At 44.3% G+C, this 23442-nt stretch overlaps 1 protein-coding gene across 1 annotated transcript in view; it reads right to left on the bottom strand.

Moving 5' to 3' along the window:
* Positions 1-23442, bottom strand: part of RP9 (RP9 pre-mRNA splicing factor) — a 47649-nt gene that overhangs the window by 24067 nt on the left and 140 nt on the right. The window contains exon 2 of the mRNA XM_089687225.1: positions 12245-12468. Within this exon, the coding sequence (XP_089543351.1) occupies positions 12245-12441 (197 nt within the window). The 5' untranslated portion in view covers positions 12442-12468. The remainder of the gene's footprint in view (positions 1-12244; positions 12469-23442) is intronic.

Raw genomic sequence — 23442 nt, 5'->3', positions numbered from 1 at the left:
AGATTATGCTGGAATATGACTTTCATGGCACATATGGATTTTCAATAATTGATACACTTAAATGGGACTTTGCCTCTGGATACACTTATATATATTTGAAATTTTGACTCACTTATGGACTTTCATGTTAGGGTGTATTTATTTACAAATATTGATATTTTATTTTATATTTGAGTTTTTTTCCTTACATTCCATGTTGTATTATGTTTTTGTTTTGGTTTTTTTAAGATTATGGCAGCGGTGAACTTTTTGGTTATTGGTTTATTAAGAGTATATTGTGATTGTTTCTCTGTGCTAGCAAGAAACATTCCAATCATACATATATACATGTACCAATCACCTACATGATCACAAGTGTATAAAATCAAGCACCTAGGCATGCAGACTGCTTCTACAAACATTTGTGAAAGAATGGGTCGCTCTAAGGAGCTCAGTGAATTCAAGCTTGGTACCGTGATAGGTTGCCACCTGTGCAATAAGTCCATCCGTGAAATTTCCTTTCCATTAAATATTCCACGGTCAACTGTTAGTGGTATTATAACAAAGTGGAAGCAACTGGGAACAACAGCAACTCAGCCACAAAGTGGTAGGCCATGTAAAATGACAGAGCGGGGGTAGCGTATGCTGAAGCACACAGTGCGCAAAAGTCGCCAACTGTCTGCAGAGTCAATAGCTAAACACCTCCAAACTTCATGTGGCTTTCAGATTAGAACAACAACAGTGCATAGAGAGCTTCATGGAATGGGTTTCCATGGCTAAGCAGCTGCATTGAAGCCTTACATCACCAAGTGCAATGCAAAGCATCGGATGCAGTGGTGCCTGACCTCCTAGATTGTAAGCTCAAAAGAGCAGGGCCCTCGATCCCCTCATGTTTTGCATTGTATTGTATTGTTATTGTTCTGTCCCCCATTGTAATGTACAGCGCTGAGCGAACTATTGGCGCTTTATAAATACTGTATAATAATAATATAATAATAATAAAGTATGCCACCATTGGACTCTAGAGCAGTGGAGACATGTTCTCTGGAGTGACGAATCACGCTTGTCTGTCTGGCAATCCGATGGACGTTTCTGGTTTTGGCGGTTGCCAGGAGAATGGTACTTTCCTGACTACACTGTGCCAAGTGTACAGTTAGGTGGAGGGGGAATTATGGTGTGGGGTTGTTTTTCGGGGGTTGGGCTTGGCCCCTTAGTTTCAGTGAAGGGAACTGTTAAGGTGTCCGCATACCAAGACATATTGGACAATTTAATGCTCTCAACTTTGTGGGAACAGTTTGGGAATGGCCCCTTCCTGTTCCAACATAACTGAGCACCAGTGCACAAAGCAAGGTCCATAAAGACATGGTGAGCGAGTTTGCGGTGGAGGAACTTGAATGGCCTGCACCTCAACCCGGCCCTGACCTCAACCCGAAAGAACACCTTTGGGATGAACTAGAGCATAGACTGTGAGCCAGACCTTCTCGTCCGACATCAGTGCCTGTCCTCACAAATGCGCTTCTGGAAGAATGGTCAAACCTTCCCATAGACACACTCCTAAACCTTGTGGACAGTCTTCCCAGAAGAATTGAAGCTGTTATAGCTGCAAAGGGTGGGCCAACTCAATATTGAACCCTACGGACTAAGACTGGGATGCCATTAAAGTTCATGTGTGTGTAAAGGCAGGCGTCCCAATACATTTGGCAATAGTTAGTGTGTGTGTTATTCTTCTCCTGTTCCGAGTAGATGCCACAACAGCAGTGTCAAAATCTTCTGTGCTTTAAAGCTGTTTCCAGAACCTATCCTGGAGTCCCACCAACAGTTCACTGTTCTTGTGGATTATTCGCATTGCCAAGACAAAAATTGCTTTATGTGTGAAAAACTGGATTTTTCTACTTACTTACCTGTAAAATCCATTTCTTGGAGTACATCAATGGGACACAGAGCAGGCCATAATAAAGACCTATATGGGTTATATGCCACCTATAGGTGAATGGACACTGGCCAACCATCTATATAACCTCCTTCTACACAGGAAGTACTTAGTACTTTAGTTTTTGTAGCAAGCAATGACAATCCAGAAAGAAGGGCAGGACCTCTGTGTCCTGTAATGTACTCCAAGAAATGGATTTTACAGGAAAATTATGTAGAAACAAATCCAGTTTTCTTAATTGCACATCATGGGACACAGAGCTCGCCATAATAATGACTATGTGGGACGTCCCAAAGCAATAAACTTTGAGGGGTGGGTGACAACACAATAACTACTGCCAACATTCCAAAAGGAGATATTCAGCTGTTCACAAATACTGCGGCTAAAGGCAGAATCCTCAGTGACTCTGACAACCACCTGGTAAAACCTTGTGAATGTATGAACCGAAGACCATCTATCAATACACTGTCATGATTTAAGTGAAAACCAAGAAAACATTGTAGGCAGGAAGATGGATGAGGATGCAATATCATCCTATCATGATGCCAAGAACGGCTCCTTACATGAAAGGGCCACCAGCTTTGACACTCTTCCTGCTGAAGTGATAGTAAAAGAAGCCACCTTACAAAACAAAGGATTAATTTTCCATATTGTGTTGCGCTCCTATTAATAAGTATCTCTTCTGTACCACTTGTCCCTTAATAACACCCAAAATTAATAATGTATGATCAAATAGTCTAATTCACAAAAACATGTATATAAAAAATATGAAAAAGCACATGTGTATACAATTACTTAAAAAATCTTAATATAATAATCACTTATATGAAAAATAACTAAATGTGAATACTAATACACTCTTCAAAAGTACATGATGTTATAGCATAAATGTGATAACAAATCAATAATACACCATGATTAGTGAAAAAAAAAAGAAAAAATTATAAAAAATATGTATGATAAAAAATATATATATATAATATCAAAAAAATATATATATGTGTACTACAAATTAATAAATGTGTGAAAAATATATATAATAATGTCCTTATAATACAGTGACTCTGTGCTTGATTTAATCTTGAATAGGTGACTTTTTGTGAATCCGTGACTGTATATGAATCCGTGACTCTTTGTGAATCCTCTAATTAGTGCAGATGTATGCTCACCTCCTTATCTGCCTGCAATTAGGCTATATGCGCTTGTGGTTCACCTCCTATGGAACCTGCTTAGATGAGATTTCTCCTTTATAGATTATGGAATGTGGATATCCTTTACCATTGATTAACCCTTCCGGGATTAATCACTCCTTACGAAATTCCAATCCCCTTATGCTCTCCTCTCCATGCGTTTCTCCATATGTGGGGACAAATTACCAAACATAGTGTTTTATCCTTTTTAAAAATTTCTGCTTTATTGCTTCCAAATGGTTCACTCACATTTGCTGTTTTCAATATAAGGCAATTTGTATGTAACGAGTCCTCCACCGACCGTTGAGTCATGCACCCACCGTCTGTCAAACAATCCGGCTTTCTCCGAGTGACGTTGCAGCCCCACCCCTACGCGTTACGCCACTGGTCACGTGGCTTCATCAGGGGGTTTTGATAGGTTAGTCACTCTTCCATTGCCGGCTTATATAACACGGCCGCGCCATTTTGTTGTATATCTGCAGGGAGCAGCCATGTTTTTGGGGGCACTTTCATTACTTTAATATTATTGCCAATTGATACATTTGTTACTCTTACTGCTTTGTCTAACTCGGAGCAATACATTGTGACATGACTCTGCGGCTTGCCAGGACTCCAAACGATCTTTTTGACATATAATGATCACAACACTTGCTTATTAAAAAAACAATCTTATACCTAAAAAATGCATGTCATCATATATAAAACATATATAGATGTTTGTGTGTATCCACCTACATCCATATAAAAAATTTTTTTATTAAATATTAAAATGAGTAAATCAATGGAAATAAACACATAGGGAAATATATATATTGTAAATAAAATAAAATAAAATAAAATAAAAATAAAAAATGATCCATTCAAAAAATTATATAATGAAAGAATTTAAAAAATATTCATAATAATATAAAATCTCCTTTAAGGCATGTCTTATATTTAACATGTCAAAAAATAAATAAATAAATAAATAAATAAATAAATAATAAATATTAAATAAACACGAAATCTCCCACATGGATACTTAAACACTTGACACACCTTAGTGAATGAGCACGGAAATAACCTATACCCATACATCAAAAAGTGTAGTTTATATTCTAAAAATGCGGCATGTAAGCCCTCCACTGTCATATATACTACCTTTATTAAAGTATCACTATAGATACACAATACATAAAGCATATTAATATATATTTCTGTGGCAAATGGGAGACGAGCCATAACCACTGTGAATAACTATTACTCCCCTCACATTCACCACACAAACACGTAAATCCTCCTAGGTCAAGGCAAAAAACCTTTTATAGATGTTATCAACTTGTAATATGTTTACATCTAAACATCACTTATGAAGCACGATAAATCGAATTCCTTATTTAACCCCCCTGGTGCTAAACTGCCCAACTCGTAGATCCAAAATGACTATTTTTTTACTTATTTCTCGCACTAAATTGTCTCCCCTCCAATGTGGGTTATGTTTAGTAATGCCCCAAAATTCTATTTTCTCTGTGTCCTGGTTATGATATTGTTTAAAATGTACTGATAAATGATGATATTTGTAGCCTATACTGATATTGTGTATATAAGTTTATTTAATTGGCTCCAAAGGCAGCCTCTGCAAGGACAGCCAAAGTCACAAGTCACATGGACACAAGGGCAGCCTGACAGACGGGACCATCCATGTTACACCCTGCACTAAGTTCCAATCGAGGAGTGAGAACAAAGGTCTTTAGGAAAAAATGGATAAAGATGAAATCTGACTTTAAATGGTACTCAAGGTAAACTTAATTTCCCCTCCTGATTGGAAAAAAAAAAAAAAACCTTACAATCACCCACTTTTGCAGGTGCCACTTCCTGGCCTCCCACCAGACAAATAAGATCTCCAGGTTCTGTAAGGGACGCGCCTTGACGCAGGCTTTCTAGCACTCCAAAACGCAGAGAAAACAGAACACAAGACCCCCAATCTTAACAGAATTGGGCTTAAAAAGCCAAGTCTCCAATCCTAGCAATCACATACAGGACACAATATTGGACCCCAGACAATAGGTCTGGGTGGACTGGAGTGTTAAAGGAGTGTCCCCTGCCAGATACACTATGTCAGTGTATCAAGTCCTCCTGGGCTAGGCCGGGCTACCACTATTACCTCCTCCTCCCAGACCCTGCACAAAAGACACAGCAATAGTTGAATCAGGGGAAAGCATAGATTAGGGGGAATTAATCCCTAAGGTGTTATCAGTGCATCTACCCACTAGTGGGACTCTCGACATGAGCACAATCTGTCTAACCTGTTGTAGAACCTGGAAGTCAGTAGATCCACATCCAGATTTCCTCAACGCTGGCAGATTGCTGAGAACGTCTCGGGATGCAGGGACCATTCTCTTCCAGTATCAGTTGCTGACCTCTGGGGAAAAATAACCCTGCCAGTTTCCAATACCTGGAATATGTACTGCCGACAGACAGCACATGCTGTTCTGCCCCAGAGAGAATGTGGTTCGCCTTTTCCTGAACCGCATGACCCCTGGTGCTGCACTGGTGGTTGATATATGCCACTGACATGGCATTGTTGGACTGAACCCTGACCACAACCTGTGCAATTGGTTTGTCCAATAATCCAGCGCAAGGCATACTTGCCTGAAGTTCCAAACATTGATGGGCAGTAATCCCTCCTGTGGAGAGAAATGTCCCCTAAACTGTAGCCACCTTTAATTCAGTCCCCGAACCAGAGAGTGGCATCAATGGTTACTATCTTCCAAACCACCAATTTGGACTCTGCAAGAACCCGGGAGCCAAAGCCCTCCAGTAATCCAATGCTTGGACCTTCATGATCCAGACAAACAGAATGTTCCTCTACAAAAGACCTGGCCTGGAACTGCACAAAGGACACCACTTCAATGTAGATATCATTTCCTCATGCAGAGATGTACCGAAGGATACTTATTGCTTCTTACATTTAAAGTTGAAACCGACTGCTCCCTGAGCAAAGGAACATTCAGGTATTATGACATTGATACCACCCTGTGTCCTGAGCAAGCTCAGCACCAGGGCTAGGAGCTTTGCAAACACTCGGAGAGCTGTGGCCAGCCGGAAGGGCAGTGCCCCACAACAATAAAATGGCGATTCTCTATAGCAATCACAGAATCCCTGATAAGCCTAAAACATTGGCACAGGAAGATATGTGTCATTAAGAACTATCGACACCCGAAATCTATCGCTTGCAGAGCAGCCACCACCAATCGGACCAATCCCATCCTAAACAGAAGGACATCTAGACCTATGTCTAGTGCCTTGAGATCTAGGCTAGACCTCGCATTCCTGTTTGGTTTACGGCCTGCAAACCTGTCGACTGTCTCAAATCACCTCTGCCCTAGCATCTTCTGCCCGAGATAATTCTCAAAACACAGCCGTCTTAGACTCTGGAGGGTATACCCAGGCAGTCTCCCCTCCAAGCAGTAACCAGGGCTTGACCTCTTTAAAAAAAAAAAAGGCAGCAACTATATTGTCACTCAACTATGCAGTCCTGCAGGGATATTTGTCCATAGCCATCTTGGTCTACAGTTATGCGATCACACAGACAAGCAAGCATGCAGCTATGCAGGTACATAGGCAAGTAAGTATGCAAACTATACCAGTATCCAGTTCCCACAAGTATGCATGTAAGAAAGCAATTTATGCAGCTCATGCAAGTGTAGGTATGCAGTCAGTATGCATGCATGGATGGATGCAGCCCAGGCATCGGGTATGCACGTGTGGATGCCAGCCCAAGCATCAGGCACGAACATGCGGATGCCGGCCCAAGCATCAGGCACGAACATGCAGATGCCGGAACCAAGCATCAGGCACACACGTGCGGATGCTGGAACCAAGCATCAGGCACGCACATGTGGCTGTGGACTAAGAATCAAGTACGTGCGTGCGGATGCGTCCTAAGAGTCAGGCACGCGCGTGCGGATGCGGCCTAAGAGTCAGGCACGCATATGCGGATGCGGCCTAAGAATCAGGCACGCGCATGTGGATGTGGCCTAAGAATCAGGTACTTCTCTGCATCCCATAATGTACGATAAAGAAAGGTGAAGTTATCTGCAACATATGCACCACTGGTAGGACATGAAGAATTAAATGAGACACTATATCACAAAAATTGGATGTACTATCTCTGAACCAAAGTTCCTTTTGCCACTGCCATGGCAAAAAGGTATCACTTTTGCCTGTTACAAATTTCATGTTTTCTTCATTCAGCAATACAGGTAGACTGAAACTGATACAGATTGAAGCACCGCTGGGCCTTGCTAAGAACCAACAGAATCCATGTGAGGTACAGGAAGTGAAAGAATAATTCCAATTGCTGCAATTTTCCCTTTAAAGGACATATTCCTACTCCTTGACCTCTCTGCGGCCTTCGACACAGTCGACCACCCCCTCCTCCTCAAAAAACGACACTCCCTCGGCCTCAGAGATTCTGCTCTCTCCTGGCTCTCATCCTACCTGTCACAACGCTCCTTCAGCGTTACCTATAATGCTACCACCTCCCCCTCACTCCCCCTCTCTGTTGGGGTCCCTCAAGGCTCTGTCCTTGGGCCCCTTCTCTTCTCCATCTATACCTCCTCCCTTGGCCAACTCATACACTCTCACGGCTTCAACTACCACCTCTATGCCGACGACACACAAATCTATCTCTCAACCCCCCACCTCACCCCCTTGGTCTCAGCCCGAATCATACAACTACTGAGCGACATATCAGACTGGATGTCACTCCACTTCCTTAAATTGAACCTCTCCAAAACCGAGTTTCTTGTCTTCCCCCCAGCCCGGACACCACCCCCCATTGATTTCTCCATCACATCCAACAACGCTACCATCAAACCCGCCCTGCAGGCCAGAGTACTGGGTGTCATTCTGGACTCCAACCTATCCTTCCAGCCCCAAGTCCAATCTTTAACAAACTCGTGCAGACTCCACCTCCGCAACATCGCCAAAATCCGCACGTTCCTAACCCCAGAAACCACTAAACAGCTCATCCACTCTCTCATCATATCACGACTCGACTACTGCAACTCCCTCCTCACTGGCCTGCCTCGCCGCTGGCTATCCCCGCTTCAGTCGATCCTGAATACGGCTGCCAGACTCATTCACCTTTCCAACCGCTCTGTCTCCGCCACCCCCCTCTGCCAATCCCTCCACTGGCTTCCGATTGCGCAACGGATCAAATTCAAAATCCTAACGCTGACGTACAAAGCTGTCCACCATACTGCCCCGAACTACATCACTGACCTAATATCCAAGTACCGCCCAGCACGCACACTCCGCTCCTCACAAGACCTCCTTCTCTCTAGTTCCCTGGTCTCCTCCTCCCATGCCCGCCTCCAGGACTTCTCCAGGGTGTCACCCATCCTCTGGAACTCCCTGTCCCAACCCATCAGATTATCACCTACTCTCCTCTCCTTTAGGCGCACCCTGAAAACCCATCTCTTCAGGGAAGCCTACCCCACCCCCTGCTAACTTGCCGACCTCCTCCACTCTTCCTACCACTCCATCCCCCACAGCTATCTCCTCCTGTGCCACCATCCCCTCCCTCCTAGATTGTAAGCTCGAAAGAGCAGGGCCCTCGAACCCCTCGTGTATCACATTGTATTGGTATTGTTCTGTCACATGTTCTGTCCCCCTTTGTAATGTACGGCGCTGAGCGAACTATTGGCGCTTTATAAATACTGTATAATAATAATATTCAATTTTGGGCAGTCTCAATCCTTAACACACTCTATAAATTACCATCCCTTATAATATTAGAAATAGTTTCGACATTACACTCCACTGAAACTGCCCTACTAAAACTCACTAATGATCTACTAACTGCTAAAACCAATGGCCACTACTCCGTACTCTTACTACTTGACCTCTCTGCAGCTTTTGATACGGTTGACCATCCCCTCCTCCTCAAAAAACTCCACTCTCTTGGCCTCAGAGACTCTGCTCTCTCCTGGTTCTCCTACCTATTGCAGCACTCCTTCAGCGTTACCTATAACGCTGCCTCCTCCTCTTCACTCCCTCTTTCTGTAGGGGTCCCTCAAGGTTCTGTCCTTGGACCCCTTCTCTTCTCCATCTACACCTCCTCCCTTGGTCACCTGATAAACTCCCATGGCTTTAAGTACCATCTCTATGCTGATGACACACAAATCTATCTTTCTACCCTCACCTCATCCCTTCAGTCTCCTCTCGCATTACTAACCTACTAAGTGACATATCGGCATGGATGTCACTCCACTTCCTCAAACTCAATCTTTCCAAAACTGAGTTCTTAGTATTCCCCCCAGCCCGTGCCCCCTCCCCTGACTTCTCCGTCAAGATCAATAACACAATCATCAGTCCCTCCCCTCATGCCAGGGTACTAGGTGTAATCCTAGACTCCCATCTGTCCTTTCAGCCCCAAATCCAATCATTGTCCAAATCTTGTAGACTTCACCTTTGCAACATCTCCAAGATTCGCCCGTTCCTAACCTCGGAAACCACTAAGCAACTTATTCACTCCCTTGTCATATCACGCCTTGACTATTGTAACTCCCTCCTCGTTGGCCTACCTAATCGCAGGCTATCCCCTCTTCAGTCTATCATGAATGCTGCTGCCCGACTCATCCACCTTACTAACCATTCTGTATCTGCCACCCCTCTCTGCCAATCCCTCTACTGGCTTCTCATTGCCCAACGGATACAATTAAAAACATTAACAATAACATATAAAGCCATTTATAACTCTGCCCCAAATTACATCACCGATCTTGTCTCTAAATATCATCCAAACTGTACTCTACACTCCTCGCAAGACCTCCTGCTCTCTAGCTTCCTTGTCTCCTCCTCCCATGCTTGTCTCCAGGACTTTTCCAGAGCTTCCCCGGTCCTCTGGAACTCTCTACCCCAATTTATCAGACTATCGCCTACTCTGCTCACTTTTAGGCTATCTCTGAAAACCTATCTCTTCAGGGAAGCCTATCCTGCCCTCAGCTAATACTGGAATCTTCTACTCTTCCAACTAGTCCATCCCCCACAGTTACTACCTTTTGTACCACTAGCCCCTCCTAGATTGTAAGCTCCAAGGAACAGGGCCCTCAAATCCCTCTTGTATTGTCTCCCGTTATATTGTAAAGCGCTGAGCAAACTGTTGGTGCTATATAAATCCTGTATAATATTAAAAAAATATGCATGACCCTTGTCATTTTCCTTCCCATTTATGTAGTTGTCATCTTACAAATATCATAAACAATAATGCATATATTTGTTTGTGTAGATTACATTAACCTCATTCCCACATTACACTCACATGGATTCATCACAGGGAAAGGATATCGTCCCTGCCAAAGTTCAGGAGGCTACACTTTTTTCACAAGGCGTTTTCTGTTCATCGATCATGTGAGTGTAATACCTTTTTTCAATAAATGGTTGTTTAAAGGATAAAACACTATTATCTGATTAATCTTTTAACATGTCCACCGTGGGAGGAGAGCCAACAGAGGAGTGAAAGGGATCTCACTCAGCAGGACACCATTCCATCCACATTTGGTCCACATAAAGGGATGCAGGCTTTTCATGACCTCACTGAAAGGTTTGGTCATATATCTGAGGTGAGAGCACTGATCACTGTATTAGTGTCATTGGGATGTCAGTGGCAGTTAATCAGTTCCCCACCAGTGTCAGAATGCCTGCCGCAGTCCCGCTATAAGTCGCTGATCGCCGCCACTACAAGTATTAAAAAAATAAAAATTCCAGTATATATACCGCCATTTGTAAATGCTATAACTTTCACGTAAACCAATTAATTTACATGTATTGAGATTTTTTTTTTAGCAAAGACATGTAGAAAAATACATTTTGGCCTATATTTATGACAAAACTTGAAATATTGTTACTGGATATGTTTTATAGCAAAAAGTCAAAAATACTGCTTTTTTTTTCAAAATTGTTGGTCTTTCTTTGTTTATAGCGCAAAAAAAAAAAAAAAGCACAGGTGATCAAATACCACCAAAAGAAAGCATCATTTGTGGGGAAAAAAAAGGACATAAATTTAATTATGTACAGTGTTGCATGGCCGCAATTGTCAGTTAAAATAGCGCAGTGCTGTATCTGAAAAGAGGGCCTGATCAGGAAGGGGGGTAAATCCTCTGGAGGGCAAGTGGTTAACACAACTTTGAAGAAATATTCTAAATTCTTTCAACCCAACTGATTCATTGTGGGCAGCAAAAAACTCTGAACCTTTTGTCTATGGGTACCAGCGGACACACCTACCGATCATTCCTGAAGGAAATTACTTGGATACAATGTTTTGGATACATTTCGTTAGGTGTCAATGTTTTTCCAAGGATTTTGTCTCCAACATAATCACAAACATGCACTGTCTGCTAATCTTATTACACCTGGGAGTAGCCTAAAAGGAGAAGTTTGGGATTGTTTAAAAAATTAAAATACATACTCATCTCCATGCTGCAGCATCAGTCCCTTGCTGCAGCTGTCTCCTGCTATCCCTAACCCCAAGAACTGAGAGGTTGTGTGACCACCGATCACTCAGTTCTCAGTCACTGTTCCCTGCTCTGCCCCTGCAGGGCACACTGGAGAGTTGGGTGAGGACGGGGCGGGCACAGCTGCCTTTGGCTCTCAGCTGCACACAGAGACCTGGAATTCACTGTCAACAAGGCATCTGGGTGGATCCCGACAATAAGGTTGGGATCTTTCCAGGGCCTGGAGTGGCTCTGTGATGTCAGCCGACAGTGGACATTAGACTGATGTTGGCTGATTCTGGGTCACAGGAGAACAAAAGTAAATGCATTTCTGTGACCCAAGAAAGCTATGAATAAAAAAAGCTTTGTCCGTAATTCTCTAAAAATCTATTGAAAGCCAAAATGTTTTTGTGATTTGGACAGAATGGAAGGGTTAGAACCTCTGCCGGGATCTAATTATTTTCTGTGTTGCTGATGGGGAGCTTTGCCCCCCTATATTATCAATGCAACCATTGTAATGTGTGAGGGAAAACAAAAATGGAGTTGTCACTGGAATAGGAAAAGGTGGGACTGGCGAAAAGGGGATTTCTCTCACTTCCTTCTCTTCACAAAAATTGTGACTATATATAAAGTTCATTGTCGTTTCACAAACTCTAAATACTTACAAAATCTCGACATGTTTTATCTTCTGGATTTCCTGCGTGTTAGGATTCCTACTACTGCTACTCCTCCTTTTCTTGTCACTGTGGTCTTTTCCCCGATGATGGCTGCTACTGCAGCTCTCTGGACTTCGAGCCTCGTCCTCCTTTCTCTTGTGACTCCTGTGAGTGTCATGGGACTTTTCTTCTCTTCTACGGGACATTTCTGGACTTCCGAATCACACCTCTCTCTATATTAAATGCATAAAACAAAAGCAACCTATTAGAAATGTCACACAAAATACAAGTATAAAATGATCTTCAGATTAGAAATAACAATTAAAGGTGCACCTGTTTTTTGGACAGGGCAGCATTCAGACATGTCATAACACTTGAGATGTTGTTTTAGTAGCATTATAGTGGTATATATATATATATATATATATATATATATAGATAGATAGAGATATACTGTATATATATATATATATATATATATATATATATATATATATATATACACACACACACATATACACACACACCTCTATAATGCTACTAAAACAACACCACAATATGTGTGTAAGTATGTATGTGTGTATATATATATATATATATATATATATATATATATACACATACATATATATATATATATACACACACACATACATACACACACATACATACACACACGTACATACATACGAAAGGCATTCAAGTCAAACAGGGATTTTAATTTTACAGGTATAACAAGGGATGCTAGCGTGGCGGTACTTCATGCAGTAGTAAGTGACAAGTGTGTCCGATCACTGAAGGGTGGCAAACATGTTACGGGCCAGTCCAGAGGTTGTTAATCAAGATGGCAGACAACAGTGTTAGTGTGTACATGGAACAGCATGTGGTGGTGGTGAGGACGTTTCTTGCGAACGAAGATCCGTGGATATCTAAAGAAGACTTCAAGCACAGTACGGTGATGAAACGCTCAGCCGCAGCAAGATATTTAAATGGTGTAAACATTTCAGTGACCATACTTCCATCAGTGAGGAGCCTGGCTGTGATGGTTTCCAGCTCACAGAAGTCATTCCTGTGAACATTCAGCATGTGGAACTCCTGATACTGCATAATGGACGCATAACCTGTTGTGAAATTGCACACGAGACAAATCTTTCTGTGGGAACGGTGGACACAATGATGAAGTTTAACAGGCTGTCCTAGGATTGTTCAGGGGTGCTGACAAGTCTTTCTATGCCAAACCTTTCCGGGCATCAGTCAAGGTGATTTTAAAGGCTTGTTTTTTGTTTTTGTTTTTTTGTAAAATTGTTTTTATTAGTAAATTTTAACAAGTAAAAAGACAATAACAAAAACCACCTATGGCGGGCTTAGAAACAGTAATAAAAAAAAAAAAAGAAAAAACAACCCCCTTAAAAACAAACAACAATAGGCATTGTCTAGCCCAACATACACAGCTACATACCAGGAGGGAACACACACTATAACTGGTGGAGTGCAACCCATAGTAGGATACTTAAAGCGGAGTTCCACTCACACTGTCATAAAATAAAAATCTGCAGCTACAAAAACTGTAGGTGCTGACTTTTAAAAAAACAGCCACTCACCTCTCCAATGATCCCGCGGTGTCCTCTCCGCAGCTAGTTTCACCAGCCAACAGGTGTTCCAGGCGCCGGCATCTTCAGTGTGGGCACCCGGCTGTGACAGTTTGTGGCTTCACAGCCGGGTGCCCACTGCGCATGTGTGAGTAGCGCTGCGCTTTGTGAATGGCCCAGTCATCTTCTGGGATCTGTCACATGTCCCAGAAGACTATGGGGAGGGAGGGTAGGAGGACAACTTCCGCTTCCGATCACCTAGGCGATCACAGCGGACGTGGGAGGGGTACCTGTCAATTTCAGGTACCCGCTCCCCAAAGCTGTCAATCCTTAATAAGGAGTGGGGGACCAGTCTTTAAAGTGGAACTTCCCCTCCGCTTCAAGGACAGGCAAAGTGACAGCCCAGGACCCATCCCCCCCCCCCCCCCCCCCACAAAGAATGAAATGATCGGAAGACATCCCACACAATACAACCAGAATCAAATATTTAATGGAACCCCCAGACATATGGATACAGACATTGGATAGAGCAATTCGCCCCAATGAAGCCAGGGAATGGCAGTCCATGCAGTGTCAACTGCCACACCCAGCAAATATGTTCATACTCTACATAAACAGAGATTAATACAGGGCTCTAGCCACAGCTTAATAAGAGACAGTGTCGGAGGAAGCAATCCATCCTCCCCATACATTGTCAAATTTAGCAAAGTAGGGGGTACTTAAATAAGCAGCCTTATAAAATGGAACTGCTTTATTCACCAAGGATTTCCATGCCACTAGAGTTGGTGCAGAAGAGTTCTTCCACAATAGAATAATTATTAACTTCCTAGCATAGTAAGAAGTGTGCAGATTGCTTTTGTGGTGGCTAATGGCTCTACCAGACTCAGTAGGCAGATTGCATTGAGGATGGTACAGAAATAGAAGTGACTGGACTTTCACAAGTCGACACTGCTTGTCAATAGCGTTTAAAGCTAGAGAACTCCCAGAAAATATGCATAAAGTCCGGTGCAGGTGCTGAGCACCTCTAGCCTAAGGAAGACTGACTCCTATACATACAGGCAAGCCTAGCTGGGATAAAGTATACCCTATGCAAAAATTTTAAGTGTATCACGCGGTCCCTAGTGGATACTTTACTACTGAAAGGGGCCTTCCACACATCATCCCGATCTAAACCAGGAGCCAGGCTTGTTTTTTTTAAGAAAAAATAACAAACATGGCTATACTTACCTGCTGCGTTCAGTGATTTTGCACAGAGCAGCCTGGATCCCCCTCTTCTTGGCCCCTCCCTCCTGTCTGGTGCCCCCACAGCATGCAGCTTGCTATGGGGGCACCCGCTGCTCCATGCGTCCATTCGCACACGAAGCTGCAGCTCAGCCCTGCCCCCTTTTTCTTCTCATTGGCTAACTGGCTGTGATTGACAGCAGTGGGAGCCAATGGCTTCCGCTTCTGTCTCAGCCAATGAGAAGAGGGAGTCCTGGGATAGCCAAGACACCAGTGCACATTGCTGAATTGAGAGGGGGCTTAGGTGAGTATTGGGGGGGAGGGCTGCACACAGAAGGTTTTTTACCTTCATAGAATGCATGAAGGTAAAAAACCTTGAGCCTTTATAACCACTTTAAACACTGAGATAAGTGTATCAGGGGAGTATGTTAAAAAATAAATGCAGTTTCCACTCCTTGAAATTTGTTATTTTATGATATAAATTTCAAAGTCCCAGTTTGACTTGAACGCCACACACACAATAAAACAAAATAGATGACAATAAAAGGAGAAGTACAGAAAAAGCTCTTTTGGCTGTACTTCTAGTATGGATCACAGGAGTGCACATTGTTCTGCACTATTGTGACCCTGTTCAGCTGACTCCTTCAGCTGAAGTACAGAAAAAGCTCTTTTGGCTGTACTTCTCCTATGGATCCAAGGAGTGCAGTTTGTTCTGCACTACTGTGACCCTTTTCAGCTGAAGCCGGTCCAGGCTGGGGAAAGATCCAGACTTTAAATTTAGGATCCACCCCAGAGTCCTGAGCGGCACCTGGCTCAGCCTGTCAATGAGCCACTGAGAGCCTAAGCCAGGCGTACCTTCCCCCTCCACAGCCCAGCGCACCAGTGAGCACAGGGGGCAAGGCAGACAGCGGCAACTGACAGTCACCACTCTCTGCTCAGAGCAGTGGTGAGAACTAAGCTGTCATGTGATAGGTGAGTTCTCACCCTTAGAGGCGGCAGGGGACACCTAGGTAAGTATGATTTAAAAAAAAAAAGAAGAGGTGTGTTTTTGGTGGGGTTTTTTTACCGCACCAAACCTGCATCAAAAATGCAGCAAGCAGGACTTTGAAAAATGCACCTGACCCACAACGGATCAGTGTGAAAAGTTCCATAGGAATACATGGTCACACGTTTTTCTTCCACTTTTTTTTTTTTCTGCAAAACCGGAAGAAAAATGGATCAGTGTGAAAGCAGCCTAAAGTGTATGTTTCCTCAATTTTTTTTTTTAAGTTTTGACTAGAGCAGGGAAGGATTATACCGCTACCAGGTCATCATTTTGCTGTCTGCATACCATTGTTGTGTCTCTGGGACAGAAAGAGAAGGAAAATTACAATGGGAATATAGGGGAAATTGACCAAAGTGAGAGCAAATGCTCTCTTAAAGACAGCTGTTCCAATTATGTTAGGTTTTTCCCCAAAACAAAGGGGAAGATTGCCTCTTTGTTTTGGGAAAAAACCTAACATTTTGGATTTCCCATCACTTTCCTTTTTGTTGATAACTGTTGCTAGAAATAGAGGGGTGAAGCTCTCCCATGTGAACACAGACAGTAATAAAAACTTATTTAGCCCAATCCAACCAGCACCACATCCTTACCGCCACAAAAATGGGGTGCAGTGACACCTTATTATAATCCATTTCGAAAAAAAAGCCAGTTTATCAGCAGAGATGAACCTAAACTCCAATAAAAAGCAAGAAAGGTCATTATGTTTCTTTTTGCACTTTGGAACATCAATAAGCCTGGATTTACACTGAATACGACTTGAAATCATTCAACTTCACTTGAAGTCTCATGATTTCAAAGTCGCATGTCAGTGCAATTTCAGGTACAATCTGTAAGACATCTGTGTGAATTCATGCACAGATTTCTATGCACCCAAATCACTAAAAGTAGTGCAGGAACTACTTTCAAAATGGGTGCGACTCCAACGGAGCTACACCATTTAGAACAGTTACATTGCGAACAGTAGGGTGTGACTTGTCATGCAATTTGCATTACAAGTCGCATCAGTGTGGATCTGTTTTGAGGTTCATCTCTGCTGGTGTGCTGGAAATTTTCGGAATAAGTAAAAAAGTTAAGTAGGTTTTTCTCTACTCTACCCATCCCCCCCCAAAAAAAAGAGTTTTGTCTAAAGATACACTTTTTTTTTTTTTTACAATTACAGCTGTAATTTACACACAATCCAGTGCACTACAGCTTACCAAAATATACAGTATACCTCTAATGTTGGATGTCTAACAGTGCCTTGAATAAGTATTCATACCCCTTCAATTTTTCACGTTACAACCAAAAACATAAATGTATCTTATTGGGATTTTATGTGATAGACCAACACAAAGTGGCACATAATTGTGAAGTGGAAGGAAAATGATAAATGGTTTTCAACATTTTTTATAAATAAATATGTGGAAAGTGTGGTGTGCATTTGTATTCAGCCCCCCATCGGCGGGCCCGAGACTGGTTCGGTGGGTGCCACGGGATGTGGTGTAGGGGAGGGAGAAGGAGAGCGGACACATCCCCTCCTCCTCTTCTCCTGATCCAGAAGTGATGTAATGTCACTTCCGGGTTCCCGTTCGACAGATTCCCAGTCATTGAGGCCGGGAAAGAATGTAATGCGGTGCGATGTGCACCGCATTACATTCAGTGTAGTGCAGGGGAGGCACGCACGGTCTTTTAGACCCTGCATGTATCAAAAAAGAGAACCTGTCACCAAAAATCATCACATAGGGGACTTTTTGTCCCATATATGATTAAAAAAAAAAAAAAAGTAAATTTTTTTTAAATGGACGTTAAACCCAAGCATAAAACACCCCCAAATTTTTCAAGGCACACATATGTACGCACGCACAAATGTAAAAGCATGCGCTGGAGAGCCTACACATGAAAACGTGGATTGCGATACACATGTTACATATCACCGTGCACGCCAGAAAGAGAGCAATAATTCTAGCACCAGACCTCCTCCATACACTATTCTGATGACCTAGAAGAGGCTTTAAAAGTGTCACTTATAGAAAATATAGGGTACTGAAGCTTGTTGCTGTTTCACGAGCGCACGCAAATTTAAGGTTTGACATGTTGGATATCTATTTACTCGCTGCAACTTCGTCTTTTATATTTTACAAAAAAAATTGGATAATTTATTAACCTAAATAAAGGATAAATTAACTTAAAGTGTATTTTTTACTGAAATTTTGTGTTTGCTAGACCTTTGTGATAATATCGTGTGACATACAAAAATTGGAACTAACCCTTTTTTATTCTCCAGGATCTCTGATTTCAGTAAATATATCATGTTTGGGGGGTTTGTGTCATCTTCAGGCCTGAAACGATTTTTTAAACGTGTGCAAATAACGCAAAAACAGCTCTGGCAGCGAAAGGGATAAAGGATAAGCCAGACACTCCCCTTTCCTGATGAGCAGCCAATCTGTGTTCATTACACTGCAAGGTCTCTCCCTTCCCTGCTAGTCCCCAGGTGTGGTGCTGGAGACAGGCAGGGAGGGGAGGAGGAGATAAACAGCGCAATGCTAAAAGTTTAAGTCACTATAAAGCCCCTTTTGTTTTTAAAAGCCCCAGATTTTACTTAAAGCAGATTTAACCACAAGCCTACAGGGCACTTATACCCCTTCCAGCCCAGGCCAATTTCCAGCTTTCAGTGCTGTCACACTTTGAATGACAATTGCGCGGTCATGCAACACTGTACCCATATGACATTTTTATCATTTTTTTGTGACAGATAGAGCTTTATTTTGGTGGTATTTAATAACCTCTGGGTTTTTTATTTTTTCTTAAACAAACCAAAAACCACTGAAAATTAAAAAAAAAACTTTTTTCTTAGTTTTTGTTATAAAAATTTGTAAATAAGTGATTTTTCTCCTTCACTGATGTGCGCTAATGAGGCTGCAGTGATGGGCACTGATAGGCTGCACTGATGGACACTAATAGGTGGCACTGATGAGGAGGCACTGGTGGGTGGCACTGATGGGCATTGACAGGCATCACTGATGGGCACTGAAAGGCAGCACTGATAGGTGGCACTGAAAGGCAGCTCAGATGGGCACTGATATGTGGCATTGATGTGCACTGGTGGGCACTGATATGTGGCACTGATACGTGGCACTGATAGCTGGCACTGATAGACACTGACAGGTGGCACTGCTGGGGCTACACTGATCATCAGGGCACACTGATCATCAGTGATCAGTGATCTGATGATCAGTGTACATGTCCCCTCTGAGGGATGCCGATTACCGGCTCTCCTCTCCTCTCGAGCTGTCAGCGTGACAGCTCAAGAGGAGAGAAATGCCGATAACCAACATTTCCCTGTTTACATGTGATCAGCTCTGACTGGACACAGCTGATCACATGACAGAACCGACATCTTTGGCTCTTTCCATGGATCGGTGATCCGTTGTGTCCAAGGGACACAGCGCACCAGGATGTCATATGACGTCCTCCCAGAACGAGAGAACCACCTTGCGCCCGTCATTTTACTATATCGCGGGCGGGAGGTGGTTTAATATGGTTTTGGTTAAAACTTTTTTTATTAGGGCAAGTAGATTGGGACACCGATTTAGTCCCTGGACAAGTAGTTTTTTTAAAAATGTACACACCCCTGTGCCTCCCTGTAATGTTCTCCATGAGCTCCCAAAGCTCGGATTGAGCAGTGAACAATAGCTGTGGTCATGCTCTATGCACACTACAAATCCCATAGGCCATAGTCCATATCAGGAGCAGGCAAGAGAGGTTGCCTATGTTCCTACAGACCTACACACAGTGAAATCATGGAGAATGAATGTAGACACCCTCTAACAGAAAGTCAAATCACAGCAGAAAAAAAATGGAATTTGGTTAAAATCTAATAATGTATATATTCCTAACTCAAAACCTTAGCGTTTAGAGTCACTTTAAAGTGTTACTAAACCCACAACAGTAAAATCAGTCTGTATATACAGTAAAGCATGCTTGTTATACTCACTGTGGAACCTAAGGGGTTAATCCTCTGCATTGTGTAAAAAGGGATGTTTGATCCTGACTTCTCTGATCCTCCCCTTCTTCCACAGTCCACTTGAGGGCAAGCTGCACATGCTCAATTTGGTGTGTATTACTAGAGAGTGTTTTTTTATTGGAAGAGTGCACGTGAACAGCACAGGGCCAATCAACGCTGTCCCTACAGGGTCAGGGGTCCTGCAGCCTCATAGGACAATCAGAGGAGAATGAAAACTCCTCCTACAAGTTTTAACCAGTGCTTTGCTGGACACTGATAGAAGTCACAAGACTGATCTAACTGCTCGTGAGAAAAGGTATTTAGCAGTTTATATTTACTAAAATAATTGTATTACCATATTCATACACTTTAAGTCCCAGTTCACACTGGCATTATGTTCCATCAGCTAGTTTGCCAAGTTTGTCACGTGTAGGGCAGCTCACTAAAATCAACGGGCTACCCTGCATGTGTCGCATGAAAAATAATGTGATTTTCATAAAAAGCTAGGCAGCCTAATGAGAACCCCCCCTTTCCCAATGGGTTAGTTTTCCTCTGAAATCTCTTCTACGTGGTCTGCTAGGTTGAGCACATACAAGATACTCACCCAACCAGCAAATCCATTGTTGTCCTGCACTAATCCAGCAAAAGCCACTGCACGCCGAGTCCTGCGCCACCACCTTTATTATCCCCATCATCAGTAGGCCAGATGTCCCTTCTTGGTCCTTGCAGCCAGCCCCCTAAGAATGCTCCACCACTCATGCACAATGTTCTACACAGCCCCGCCCACAAAGTCTCCTCAGATACACATCATGTCAAGAAAGACAAGGTGCACGTCCCTAGAAAATGTATTTCCTCCAAACCCAAAAACATTAAGATTTCCTGAAGGGGGATAAGTACAATGAAGTAAACATGTAAATGGGAATGAAGGTCCCCTTTAGTGTCAGCATGTACTAAAGGTGTCACTGATAGATCATCTAGAGCAGGGGTCTCCAAACTTTCCAAACAAAGGGCCAGTCTACTGTCCTTCAAGCTTTAGGAGGGCCAGACTGTGGATGGTGGGAGTAGAAAATGCCTCGGCGTCAGTAAACAATGCCCCATCATTAGTATCAGTTGGAGGAACAGTTCCCCATTGATGGTGTCAGTGGGAGGTATGGAGCACCATCATTATTGTCAGTTGGAGGAATGCTGCCCCGTTGATGGTGTCAGTGGAAGGAGTAGTGCCTCATCCTTAGTGTCAGTGGGAGGGATAGTGCTCCAGCGTTGGTGTCAGTGGGAGGGATAGTGCTCCAGCGTTGGTGTCAGTGGGAGGGATAGTGCTCCAGCGTTGGTGTCAGTGGGAGGGATAGTGCTCCAGCGCTGGTGTCAGTGGGAGGGATAGTGCTTCAGCGTTGGTGTCAGTGGGAGGGATAGTGCTCCAGCGTTGGTGTCAGTGGGAGGGACAGTGCTCCAGCGTTGGTGTCAGTGGGAGGGACAGTGCTCCAGCGTTGGTGTCAGTGGGAGGGACAGTGCTCCAGCGTTGGTGTCAGTGGGAGGGACAGTGCTCCAGCGTTGGTGTCAGTGGGAGGGACAGTGCTCCAGCGTTGGTGTCAGTGGGAGGGACAGTGCTCCAGCGTTGGTGTCAGTGGGAGGGACAGTGCTCCAGCGTTGGTGTCAGTGGGAGGGACAGTGCTCCAGCGTAGGTGTCAGTGGGAGGGACAGTGCTCCAGCGTTGGTGTCAGTGGGAGGGACAGTGCTCCAGCGTTGGTGTCAGTGGGAGGGACAGTGCTCCAGCGTTGGTGTCAGTGGGAGGGACAGTGCTCCAGCGTTGGTGTCAGTGGGAGGGACAGTGCTCCAGCGTTGGTGTCAGTGGGAGGGACAGTGCTCCAGCGTTGGTGTCAGTGGGAGGGACAGTGCTCCAGCGTTGGTGTCAGTGGGAGGGACAGTGCTCCAGCGTTGGTGTCAGTGGGAGGGACAGTGCTCCAGCGTTGGTGTCAGTGGGAGGGACAGTGCTCCAGCGTTGGTGTCAGTGGGAGGGACAGTGCTCCAGCGTTGGTGTCAGTGGGAGGGATAGTGCTCCAGCGTTGGTGTCAGTGGGAGGGACAGTGCTCCAGCGTTGGTGTCAGTGGGAGGGACAGTGCTCCAGCGTTGGTGTCAGTGGGAGGGACAGTGCTCCAGCGTTGGTGTCAGTGGGAGGGACAGTGCTCCAGCGTTGGTGTCAGTGGGAGGGATAGTGCTCCAGCGTTGGTGTCAGTGGGAGGGATAGTGCTCCAGCGTTGGTGTCAGAGGGAGGGATAGTGCTCCAGCATTGGTGTCAGTGGGAGGGATAGTGCTCCAGCATTGGTGTCAGTGGGAGGGATAGTGCTCCAGCATTGGTGTCATTGGGAGGAATAGTGCTCCAGCATTTGTGTCAGTGGGAGGAATAGTGCTCCAGCATTGGTGTCATTGGGAGGAATAGTGCTCCAGCATTGGTGTCAGTAGGAAGAATAGTGCTCCAGTATTAGTGTCAGTGGGAGGAATAGTGCCTCATCATTGGTGTCAGTGGGAGGAATAGTGTTCCATCACTGGTGTCAGCGGGAGGAATAGTGCCCCATCACTGGTGTCAGCGGGAGGAATAGGGCCCCATCACTGGTGTCAGCGGGAGGAATAGGGCCCCATCACTGGTGTCAGCGGGAGGAATAGGGCCCCATCACTGGTGTCAGCGGGAGGAATAGGGCCCCATCACTGGTGTCAGCGGGAGGAATAGCGCCCCATCACTGGTGTCAGCGGGAGGAATAGCGCCCCATCACTGGTGTCAGCGGGAGGAATAGCGCCCCATCACTGGTGTCAGCGGGAGGAATAGCGCCCCATCACTGGTGTCAGCGGGAGGAATAGCGCCCCATCACTGGTGTCAGCGGGAGGAATAGCGCCCCATCACTGGTGTCAGCGGGAGGAATAGCGCCCCATCACTGGTGTCAGCGGGAGGAATAGCGCCCCATCGTTGGTATCAGTGGGAGGAATAGCGCCCCATCACTGGTGTCAGCGGGAGGAATAGCGCTCCATCATTGGTTTCAGTGGGAGGAATAGCGCCCCATCACTGGTGTCAGCGGGAGGAATAGCGCCCCATCATTGGTGTCAGTGGGAGGAATAGCGCCCCATCACTGGTGTCAGTGGGAGGAATAGCGCCCCATCATTGGTGTCAGTGGGAGGAATAGCGCCCCATCATTGGTGTCAGTGGGAGGAATAGTGCCCCATCATTGGTGTCAGTGGGAGGAATAGTACCCAGTTTGGAGACCACTGATCTAGAGGAAAAGCTGCACAGATCAGATGGAGCTCTCTAGTCTCAATCACACAACATTTCTATAGGCATTCAAGTCCAGCCACACGGTCAGTCAGAGAAATGTCTGAACAGAACAAG

This window comes from Staurois parvus, unplaced genomic scaffold, assembly GCF_062004578.1.
Source record: "Staurois parvus isolate SC_StPar_1 unplaced genomic scaffold, SC_StPar_1.0 ptg000020l, whole genome shotgun sequence".
Lineage (NCBI taxonomy): Eukaryota > Metazoa > Chordata > Amphibia > Anura > Ranidae > Staurois > Staurois parvus.
This window is presented reverse-complemented; position numbering and strand designations above follow the sequence as displayed.